Source organism: Desmodus rotundus, chromosome 9 (assembly GCF_022682495.2).
Source record: "Desmodus rotundus isolate HL8 chromosome 9, HLdesRot8A.1, whole genome shotgun sequence".
NCBI classification, from domain to species: domain Eukaryota; kingdom Metazoa; phylum Chordata; class Mammalia; order Chiroptera; family Phyllostomidae; genus Desmodus; species Desmodus rotundus.
Window position 1 is genome coordinate 68,243,934 of NC_071395.1, and position 12,205 is coordinate 68,256,138.

Here is a 12,205-nt window from a genome sequence, read left to right on the forward strand (position 1 = left end):
CCTGCTGGTGCCCCGAAGAGCTTAGGCAAAGTGTGAGTCTGCCTTGGACCAAGGGTCTGAAACTCAAATGCCCTCAGGGGCCAGGTGTGAAGGTCCAGGTGGGGTTAATGACTGTGGCAACCCGGGGAGAGGACTGTGCCTGCCTAGGAAGCAGCCACCCCTTGGCTCTAGTGGCTTTATGCCATGTGGAGTGGGAGCTCAGACTGCCAAATCTCCCAGACTTTCATGAGAAGCCAGAAATTAATATTTGTATGCATCTCCTTTTAAAATCTTTGTAGCTAATGAAAATATTGCAAAAGCCCTCTGAGGGCCAAGGAAAACAGGTCAGCAGGCCCTTGGGCCTCCTGTCCCCTGTGCTCTGTTTGCTTCTGCCTATCAGATTCTTCCCTTTTCAAGCTCTTCGAGAAATATTAGCCCTCTAGCTGTGCCCCCGGCCCCACCCCTGATGCACACAGCAGAGGGAGCTGCGCCTTCCATCCATCCATCTGTCCATCTGCAGGAATGCCTGGGGAGGTGTCTGCTTACTGGGGACACCCTGGCACCCTGCAAGTGTGTCCCGTTTACCCTCTCTTAGCATTTGACTGAGTTTTGAAGAAAAATGACTCTATAATTAAGTTCCACCTTAATCATGTCATGAACTTCCAAGTTCATATTAAACCTGACTTTTGAAGAGTTTTTGCATGTCTGTAAGCAAATACACACATTTTAATATACTCTTTCTCAAAACACTTTGGAAAACTGGGATGTGAGACTGTGGCCTATCTATGGTTCTTACACTTTGAGAAGGCCTCTCCCTTCTCTGCCAGGAATAGGAACTGCAAAACCCAACCTCAGGCTAAGCCAAGACTACTTTTGCTTCAAATCACAGAGGGCTTCTGAGTTATTGTTGTCTTGGTATTTTCTGAAGACACTTTAGCTCCTTATCATTAAGCATTTAAGCCTACTTTCAATGATCAAGCTGATCAGTGAGCAGTTTTTTTGCCATTCTTAATTATATTTCAAGCTCTGTGGGGTCAGGGATTACTTCTAATATTTCTAGGCATCCTTTTCCACACACTCAGTGAACATAGCACCTGCCACATCATGGTGCTTACTGAATGAGTGAGGTTGAGACGTGGTATGGTATCTCCTCTGTTCCAGCCAAATAACCAATGAGTCGTGAGAGACCCAGTTAAAGAGATGAGGAAAGTAATATAGGTTTGAAGCTGCTCTTCCGGATTTGAGCTTAAAGAGCTGCCACAGCTAATGAAAGCACATGGATAATCTCCCATGGAGACTTGCACTGGCTCTATGGTACTGCTTTATTATGATTATGCAAAAGCCCCAGGTGGGAGTCACCTTGAGAGAAAACTGGTACATGGGGTGGATCTTGCTGAGGTCATTCGTGATGAAGTAGAGCAGAGAGGCTCGGGTGGCAGCTGGTCGATAGTGCTCTCGGGCCTCGTTGATTTTCGCTTCGGTCACATTGGCCTCCTGGACCTATCAGAAAAAGCAATAGTGGTCCATTGTCCAAACTAATCTGAGAGTCAACTTGGTCTCTCTGCATAAGTACATATGTGTCCGTGTGGGGGGTGGGATAGATTGGGATGAGGGGTACTGGCTGGAGGGTTAAGAAAGCCACTGTGGTATTCCTCAACAGAGCTTGGGTGAAAAAGATGATACCCTTCAGTCTTCCCCAAGGGTGGGGTGTCAGCTCTTCCAGTGGGGCAACGTAGGCTACACATGCCTCCACACTCCAGGTCTAACAAGAAAGAGTTCATAGAAACACCAAAATATGTATTGAAAGTCAATCAGAATTCCAGGTGGGGGAAATCCAGTAAAAGAAGCATAATCTAATCTTCTGTTTTCTTAGTTTTCACGAAAAAGTTAATATACTAATTCACAAAGAAAATGTCTCTCAATGGAATATTCTATTTTTAGCAAATTACTTATTAGAGGTAAAAATAAGAGAACTAAGCATCAGAAAGAGGGATTCTGTAAAAACACAACACTAAATACAAACCTCAGTCTGACCTGCCTCATGCTCCAGAATAGAGTGAAACTACTATTAATTCATGAGAGTCTCACAGGAAAAAAAACAAAAAACAAAAAACAAATAAACAAAAAAACAATGAATGTTATTGAAGATGAGCTTGCAGTAAGCAATTAAAACTTTAGGAGAAATTGTTGCCAAAGGGGGCAATTAGAAGACCCAGCTACACAGCTCAAAATCCCAGGACTAGCATCCCAAGAGCTGAAAATGATCAAACAATCTAAAGCTCATCAGTAACTAATTAACCTTAAAAGCAGTAGAGGTAAATAAAGTATAAAATCAGAACTATATATCAAAAAAACAGGCATTATCTGAAAAAGCACTAATTAGAACTTCTAAAAATAAAAATACAGCTATTTAAATGAAAAACTCAGCACATAGATTAAATAATTCACTCAAGTTGTGAAGAGAATAAGCAAACTAGAAGCTAGATATAAGGAAATTGTTACAAAAGCAACACAGAGAGAAATAAAGGTGGAAAATAAGTAAAAGAGGCAATGAGACTTGGTGGACTTGGAAGATAGAATATGAAGATTCAAAATACATCTAACAGAAATAAGTAGAGAATAGAGAGAATGAGGGAGAGGCAACATTTGAAACTACAGTAGTTAAGACTTTTCGAAAAGTGATGAAAGACCAGAAATCTTTCTTTGAAGAAGCAGTCAACGTTAAAGAAAGGTTACTCTCCACTGGCCCTTGAAGAAATAATTTGCTTCAATTAGAAGAAAACTGAACCCAAAGGAAGAAAGGAAATATAAGAATTTCTGAAATATAGGGCTAATGTAAATGACAAAGACTTTTCTAAAAACCACAACCAGTTTGGAAGTAGTAGGTAAAAACAAGGTTAAACTAAAATATAAAACAGTGACAGCAGATGGGAGACGAAGATTAAAGTGTTCTGAAACCCTTACATTACTTTGGAAGAGGCTAGGTACACTGCTGAATTTTAGACTTTGTCAAATTAATGTCTCTATTGTTAAGTCACATATTAAATGAAGTATATTTTTAATATATACATGAAATGAGGTTAATCAAATCAAATAGAATGAATAACTTTAAAATCAGCAAAGGATAAAAGAGGAGGATAAAGAAAAATCGAGAAAGGAGAAAAAAAGGCATGGTTAGTAGAAAACACAAGTTAAGATAGTAGAAAGGAATTTATATCTGTAATGTTAATAAATGTAGATTGGTTACATTCAGTAGTTAAAAGACGAAGGTGCTCAGAAGGGAGTGGAGGTGAACAGAAATCACACAATTGTGCATACTGGTGTTATCACAGTCCCGTACTCTTTAAGTTCACCTGGGTCCTTAATGCTGTCCATTAATCTCTGTGTCTGTAGCCAACTTTCAATCCCATTTCTTGCAACAAGTATTGTAAACCTTTACTCTTCTCCCCAAGCCCTCTACCTCACCATCATTCCCTCTATCAGCAGATAACTTGACTCATGCTTTCACAGATTATATAGAGACCATAAGGAAGAGATTTCCTTAATTTTTGCCTTCCCTTCTATTTCCTTAATTTTCTGTCCCCCTACCCGAGTTGTCCATATGCCCATGAACCATTTCTAGATTCATGTTTCCCCCCTAGTCCCTATTACATTGGAACAAACTCTCCATCTTTCTAAAGATAAGCTCTGTGTTCTGGCCAGGTGCTCAGTTGGTTAGAGCATCATCCCAATATGCCAGGATTGCAGGTTTGCTCCCTGGTCAGGATACATACAGGAATCAACTGATGGATGCATAAATAAGTGGAACAGAAAACTGATGTTTACCTCTCTCTTCCTGCCCCTCTCTCTTAAAAATCAAAGGAAAAAATAAGCTCTTGCACAATGATTGATGACTACTAGAGTTAGTGGAGTGATCACATTGTAAGGTATAAAAATGGTGAATCACTGCCTATACACATGAAACTAATGTAAGTAATATAAGATTGTGTACTTACACATAAATTAAAAATAAAGATAAGCTCTTCAATGGTGACTTGAATTATATTTCTCCTGAGTTTTTACCTACCCCACTGTATTAACCAATCCTTGTCATTCCTGTACATTCAACTCTTCTTGGCAACTGTTTCTTTTGCCTTACAATCCATGCACCCTCCCATCCCCAGCTAAGTAAGATCTTAATGCTCAGCCTTGTCTGTCTGAGGGGGAAGAGCCTTGAAGGATCGGTGTACTCTTTAAGTGGCCGTCATTTCTCTTTACTATTTCATAGTTTGGCTACTTTAAAGAGTTGCCTCTACTCACTTCTCCTTTCCCCTCTCCCACTTACTGTCAGTATAATGCAGGTTTCTGCTTCTCCTACTTCACTGAAACTATTCTTCCCGAGACCACTTGTAACTCCTTTTTGCAAAATGCAGTGGATACATCTCAGCCATATCTTGAGTTCTCAGCATCACACAACACTGTTGACATCCTTCCCTCTTGAAATACTTTTTTTCATAATACCTTATTTACCTGCTTTTCCTTCCATCTCTCTGCTCTATTCCATTCTTCACATCTTTACTTCTCTTAAACATATTAGTATTCTTCAATGCTCTACTCCCACTCTTATTGTGTTACCAGCACCCTGGGTTATTGTGATCTCCCAGGATAGAAATCAAGAGAGATCACCAGAAACCTCTAGAGGCCCTGGTGTGTTGGCCTGGAACCAAACCCAGGTCTCCCACACAACAGGCAAGAAGTTTGCCATTGAACCCTCCTGGGTTCTGGGAATTCCTGAGATAGAAATCAAGAGTTCACCACAAGAGTAGTTCTCAGGCAAGAGGTTTATAAAAAACTCGTGCGCCGAGGGAAACGTCATTTAAAGGGGAAAAGAAAAATGTTGTTGCTCCTCCAACAAAAGCCAGGGAACAGTTTTAAAGAAGTTGGGGTGGGAATGATGTCTAAATATGTAGAGGTGGGGACTCCAGTGCCTACGCAGAGGAACTACATGCTTCTTCATGTGTCACATGTCTCTTTAGAATGTTAAATCTTAACTGAAGGGTGCGTTTTTTTGGCAGTTAAATGAGGGAGGGATGCTGAAAGGGCAATCTTTCTTGCTAATACACGTGTGTGAGTGAAGGGAACGCAATATAAGCCCATTGGAGTGAAGCTTGCAGACAGCAGCGTCCTTCAGTCTAGCTGCTAATTGGTTGTAAGGAGAAGGGAAGATATAAGGGAAGATTAATGAGTTTTTGATTTCCTGCCTGCTGGGCTGCAGGAGTAGCCTGCCTATTTCAATAGCACACACATCTTCTAGGTAACTTCATCCATTTCTGAAGTTTCAGTGATCAACTACTTGTTGATTCTCAGCACTCTATCACTAGCTCAAGATCATATATCCAAACACCTGTGGTACATTCCCATGCGAATGGCCCAAAGGCATTTCAAACTCAACACAACACAAACTAAAACCATCATTTTTTTCTCATTCCCTAATCCACTTCTAATCTCTTCTTTCAGTTGTTGACAGCAGTACTTTTCCACATGTTTATTCCTGGAACCTGAGCCATTTCCTTGACTACACCTTTATCCACATACAGGGGTGAGCAATAGTAGGTTTATAGTTGTGAGTGAGCTAAACAGAGTTTAGTCTTGTATTATTTATTAATTATTGTACTATTTTCCATGTGAACAACTGTAAACCTTTTTTTTCCCACCCCCGTATATCATATCCAATCAACCAGCAAGTTTTTCAATTCTATCTCTTTGAATTTGCACATAGCTCTTGAATTTGCCCACTTCTTTGCGCCATAACTGCCAACCTTAATTCAGGGTACCATTACCTCTCATTGAAATTACTGTACCCTCTACTTCTTTCTCTGCCTCCACATCCCCAAGCTCTGCTCTAGATTGTAGCTGGAGTGATCTTTCTCTTATGCACAGTGTTGATTATGTTTCTCTCCTGTTTTAAAAGGGAAACAAACAACTCTTTTGTGATGCCTGACTCCCATCTGATGTGCAAACCTCTTAGCATGGCCTACCAAGTCCTTTGCAAAGGAAACACCACCTATGTTCATGCTTCATCTGCTGTGACCACTTCCACCCTCACCTACAGTCTCTTGATGTTCCAGTTACACTGAAGAGAAATGTCCCTCTCCCTCTGGCTGAGTGATTTTCCTTGGTGTGCTCATGGCTTCTCACACTTCCTCTAACACCGCCCTCATCACTGCATGGATTCTCGTGCTTCCTCTAACACCGCCCTCATCACTGCATGGATTCTTGTGCTTCCTCTAACACAGCCCTCATCACTGCTTTGTCACTGCCTGCTTATCATCTTTCTCCTTCAGAGAACCAGGTCCTGGGAGCCTGAGATTCTGGCATTTCATTGCTATACCCTCAACTTTTGTCGTGGAACTTGAAATATAACAGCCTCCAAATAAATATTTATTGGATGAACAAATGAGAAAGAGAAAGAAGACAAAATGAAATGAAACAACAGGAGAAAAAAAAGGTTCTAGAAAACACTTGGTATATGCCAGGCATTCAGTAAATGATCACAGACTTTAAAGAGAAGGGTCAAGAGAGTAGGAAAGAGGAGGCAGGGAAGAAGAGATCAACATGGTCAGTTCCACCTTTGCCCTTAGTAGGTTGGGTCATGTCCCCCATCTCTTCTGCCCAAGGCGTGGAACTTCTGGTGAAATAATTTTATGAACTTTGCATGCCCCTATTTACAGATGTGGAGGCCATACAGAACCACAGTGAGACTGTGGTCACAACACAGCCACAGAGACTGTGTGAGTCTGGCCCTTCCTGCTCTCAGTCTCTCGCTCTGACCTCAGGCATCTGTTATCCCAGAGTGGGTATGAGCTGGTTTATCGGCCCTGCCCATCACTATTCTTCATTTTTCCTACCTTGTCCCTGCCCGGAAAGGAGTCTTTTATATTTGGAGAAATCCCAGTAATCTGACAATAAGTGTATTCCCTCAAAGTTGTATTGTTCCCTGACACACACCTACTCAGAACCAGTACCTTAAATACTCTTCTGATCTAAGAACAGGGCTGAAAATGAGAAGAGCAGGTTCAGCATCCTTCTGGGAAAGGGTGACAGGGTCTGCCCTAGGAAGTTGTGTCTTTTAGTCTCCCATAAGGGAAGACAAACACCTTCCACATGTTATGAAATAAAGACAGTTACGTATGAAATTTTCAGGATGGCACTGTTTTTGAAAGCTGAGTTTCCTGGGAAGTCATCAAAGCTCTCTCATTAAAATCAGATGTGTGACATGTTTGCAGGCTGGGGTTTTCTCAGGGTGCAGTCATGCCTGAATCAGCTGACTCTTACAGCAATACGATTCCTGAGCTTCAGGGCCATGCCTCTAACTCAGTGAGGAACAAAGTTAGAGCTGCCATTCCCAGCACAGAATACAAGGCCCTCACAGACTGAACGGCCCACCAAACGCTTGTGGAGTTGGGAACTCCATAACCCAGAGTGCGAGGCAGTCATTTCAGGAATGTCGCTCAGCTTGATTTTCTAGAAGAAACTGAGGAAGGTGGACAAGCCATCCGTCACTCTGACTTTTTGTTTTTCTGAAAGTTGAACTCAGGGTTTAGCAGGAGTGCCTTTGCCTCCCAGCTTAGGCTGCCAGAGCAGTTTTACCTTTTTCTCAACTTCCTCAGCGGTCTGCTTGGTGACCTCAAGGTTCTCCACCAGGGCCATGTCTTCCAGAAAGCTCCCGGATGCCGCGGAGAGGCGAGAGAGCAGGTTGTCTTCCAGTGTTTTCAGGGTGATTTTGAACCCATTCTGCTGCTTTGTGAGCTCTGACTGCAAAGATTAAGTAAGGGGGAGTCACATGTAGAAGCCCAGAGCTGAGCCCCACCTAGTCCTGACCAAGGCATGTGACCATGTGTGAGAGGAGGCCCTCCTGTGCTGGCCCCGGCATGTTCACAGCCTCTGCAAAGCTCTGCTCTTGGCATTTAGCATCTGTCTCTGACTGTCTGTTCTTTAGCTCACTCTATCCTCTGTTTTCCCAACTTGTTGTTCCAGGTGGCTAGACTGTGTTGGTGCTCCTCCAAAGTCTAACAGAGCCCCTGTAGCTAGAGAAAATAGTCCCCATACCTTTCCCAGAGTGGGGAGCACTGTGGGATTGCTGGGCACTGGACGCACCTTCAGCTGCTCCAGGTCTGGTCTCTCCATGCTGACCACAGTGGCCAGCAGCTGGTCCTCCAGGCCATCCCTGGTCACAGTGAAGTTTATCAGGGTGGCCTGAGCCTGCAGCTCGGGCTGGTAGTGAGGATTGGCCAGCTTGGTGTGGAGTATGAGCTGGAACTTGGGGTTGTATTCACACTCTTTGTCTCCTATTTTAATGAACCTAGAACATAGAGGCTCAGGTGAAGTGGAGTGCCTTCCCAGAAGATCCAGTCAGAGACAGAATTCTAGAGTTTTTTTCCAAGACCATAGTAAATAATATTGCCATTTCAGGTGGATTCTTCCTAAGCATATCTAATGTGAGTGCTAGGACCCCAGTTTGCACTAATGTGGGGCACAGGGGTGGAGGGTGGGGGACTTTTTCCCTTGGCTGCCATGTTCGATTTTTCAGGCACAGCTGTCCCAAGAGCCATTTACACATTAGGAAGCATTTCCAGCAGATGGCAATAAAGTGTGTGCAGGAAGGGGCACTTTTTTAGTTGGCAAAAATGTGCCTCATAGCCTGGCAGTAGGGCTCAAATTTTTCATGGCTGATGGTGAAATGACTTCCATGGGTGAAAATGGTTAATTAAGTAAATGAGCACATCCTGAGGACATGTAAAGGTGAGTTAGGGCCTGAGCACTGGGAGAGGCTTCTGAGTCCAGCAGTCCTTCATGATGATCACCCCTCTCTCTCCTATGTGCCTATTGCCCTTCTCTTTCCTCCTTTCCTCCTCCTTCTACCACATGCTGATCACCTACCAGCACCCAAGCCATAGGTATGGCTCATCAGATTGACAAGGAGCTGAGTTCTCAGGAGTCTGGCTTAGATAAAATGCTCAATCTTAAAAGTCAGCAAGCTCTTCAGCCACTTTCCTTCTAAAGTTCCTCCAAACTAGTGCCCTTTGACCATTTAGAAGGGAGTCATGGAGGACATTGACTGATGGAAGCAAAGTTATTCTAGGCAACTTTCTCCAGGCTGTGAGGGCAGCTAAATTATGCCTCTCCTAGAAGAAAGAGAAGAGTGCCTGCCATGGGGGGATTCTTGACATGACCTTAGGAGAGGATGTTCTGAGAAGAGCAGATCTGCCCACAGTCCTACTCGGGCAGTGAACCAACTCTTCACAAAGAGTGGACAACACAGCTGGACCTTACCGTCCTTTTTTAATGACTTCTCTCCCAAGCAGTGGTCCCAGAACAGGATCAATGGACTCTTCCAGGTTTTCAATGAGCACCACATCCCCAGCTTCCAAGGCACACTCTATGGTTTGAAGGTAGCTGGGGAAAGGCAGGCAGTGTGAGCCTGTGGCCACGTGTGGATGCCGAGGAAATTTAACAAGACTTCTGAAGCACAGTGATAAGCTTGGAGGCACACTTACCTGGGATGGTTTCAGTGGCCACATTTTTCTCTATTAAAATGATATTGATATAATCTTATGTGGTTTTAGAAATAGGGAAAAATTATAAAAAAATGGAAATTAACTGTAACCTTTCCATCTACCACTTACATTTGGTGTTTATATGTTTGGATGTAGCATATTTTTAAGTTTATTATCAATATTTCTATTTACAGTGGTATGTCAGTACTCGTTAACTTGTTCTGGAACTTGTGATGAGTGCTGAAACCAATGAGTACTGCATGATGAAGCAGTTTCCCTTTCCTGGAGGTGTCGTGGCTCATACAAGTTCTAGCAAATGCAGCAAGTTTCGAGAAGGCGCTGAGAGCTGAAACATGTTTTCTTTATCAAAATGCAATGAGTACAGGGTTTGACAAGTTCTGCAGCTGATGACTACTGAGGTATGACTGTATTTTATATTATAATATTTATATAGTAATTTATATTTGCATTTATATTTATTTATTATTGGAGTTACACAGCATACTTGTTTCATAACCTGGTTTTTGTACATAAAATGCATTGTAAACATTTGCCCATGTCATTAAATATTCTTCTATAACAATTTTTATACAACTGGGTGTTAGATTGTGTTGATACATCTTAATTTATTAGTAATCAATTACCAAAATCTAGGTTATTTTAAAATATTTAATGTTATGTAGAGTATAATAGGCATATTAAAAGTTTGATTGTCTGTAAATAGATTTATGAGTTTGATATAATTCCATTCCAACAATAACTAAAAATAATTTTATAGACCTTGACCAAAGTTTTAAAGTTAACCTAAAAATATAAATAATGAAGATAATAAAAAATGATAATAAAGAAAACTCATATAAGCTAATACTAAAATATTTTATATAACTTTAACAATACAGATATGTAGAAAAAAGTCTTAAGGATGTCATAACCAAAATGTTAGCATTCTTTTTCTATGAATAATAAATTATAAGAGTTAAAACATTTTTTCTTTGTGACTTCTTTTTCTATAATGATATATTATTTTTGTGATGAGAAATACCACAATAAATGTTACTAAATATAAAACTACATAATTAAAGACTAGTATATTATGTAAGTAGAAAGGATTAAAGACTCTATTTAATAAGATAATTTAATATAGAGTAAAAAATTACCACTAATTAATTGGGGAAAAGATGGATAATTTAATAAATGGTATTGCAAGATGGCTAACCACTTGAAGAATTAAAATTAGGTCTGTACCTTGTATAATACCTTAAATTGTTTTTCTTATGATTACATTTCAGTGTAAAAAGAACACCCATACATATCTAAAAGAAACCTAAGTAAATATTTACCTAATTTCTGGGCAGAAGAAGACTTTTCTAAGCAAGGTCTACAGAAGAAATGAGTGACAATGTGAGTGAACTATAGGATGTCAAACACTGCCAGTGAAATTAAGAGACAAACGACACTCAAATTTCCACCCAGATGAAGGGAGGCTGTGCTGAATAGTCGGTCATAGCACATATTATATATGATGTAATATTTGTATTCAAGTAAAGACACCAAATCTAGAAAACCACGTAACAGAAAAGTAGTCAATGGGTGTGAACTGAGACGTAACTGAACAGACATTTACTGAGGCCTCCTGTCTTTAGTATTAAGACTATAGGAATGAGCAGCAAGAACACTTTTTCTTAAAATGCAGTTATTGGTTAGTTAGGAAAGAGTACTTTAAGTAAATGCATCTTGTCATTTCTCACTGAAGTGTGCTCTGTAAGAAAGGATCCATTCTGGTATTCAGTATTTGCTTTGTTTAGCTACCTTTGTTACATTATGTGTTTGATTAAACCACTATGAGTGAGCTGGACCTCTGGGCAGGCATGTTTGGACATGTGACCAGGGCAGCAAACCCCCCCTTTGGTGGCTGTGGGTTCGAGTGAATAAACTTTGAATTTCTAAATGAGGATCACCTTGGTTCAAATACTCCCTCCATCCATTTAAAAAAAATTAATAAATTAATTTTTAATTGTGGTACAATATACATAAAATCTACCATCTTAACCATTTTCAAGTGTGAATTCCAGTGGCATTAAGTCCATTCACATTATTGTTCCCATCATCATCATTCCTCTTCAAACTCTTTTCTTCTTGCAAAACTGAACCCCTGCACCCCTTTAAACGATAATCCTCATCTCTCCCATCCTCTGGGGGACAGATTCTATCTCTATGGATCGGACCATTCTAAATGTAAGTGGAATTGTGCAGTATTTGTCCTTTTGTGACTGGTGTATTTCACTTAACACAATGTCCTTGAGATTCATCCATGTTGTACATATGTTAGAATTTTCTTCCTTTTCAAGGCTGGATGATGTTCCATTGTATGTATATAATTACACTTTGTTTATCCATTTATCTGTTGATGGCCACATGAATGGCTTCCACTTTTTGGCTCTTGTAAATAATCCTATTATGACCCGGGATGTACAAACATCCATCACTTTTAAAACTGTGTACTCTTGGGGGAATTACTTCTGTGAATCTCAATTTCCTCAAGTGTGAAATGGTACTAATAACACTAACTTTATATGCTGTGTGGATTAAAAAGGCATGTGAAGGAAAACTTGTACCACCAAGACTGGTGCATATCAACCACCTAGTAGATGCTCCATCCCTCTCCCTCATTGCCCCATCCTATCTTTCTC

General features: G+C 40.8%; 1 protein-coding gene across 3 annotated transcripts in view; it reads right to left on the minus strand.

The window, feature by feature from the left end:
• The window catches only part of DNAH9 (dynein axonemal heavy chain 9), a 367,496-nt gene that overhangs the window by 53,192 nt on the left and 302,099 nt on the right, over positions 1-12,205 (minus strand). For all 3 annotated transcript variants that reach the window (XM_024564675.4, XM_053910525.2, XM_053910526.1), the window contains exons 54-57: positions 9,292-9,414; positions 8,116-8,320; positions 7,609-7,773; positions 1,339-1,479 (exon numbers count right to left, since the gene is read on the minus strand). In XM_024564675.4, the coding sequence (XP_024420443.2) occupies positions 1,339-1,479; positions 7,609-7,773; positions 8,116-8,320; positions 9,292-9,414 (634 nt within the window). The remainder of the gene's footprint in view (positions 1-1,338; positions 1,480-7,608; positions 7,774-8,115; positions 8,321-9,291; positions 9,415-12,205) is intronic.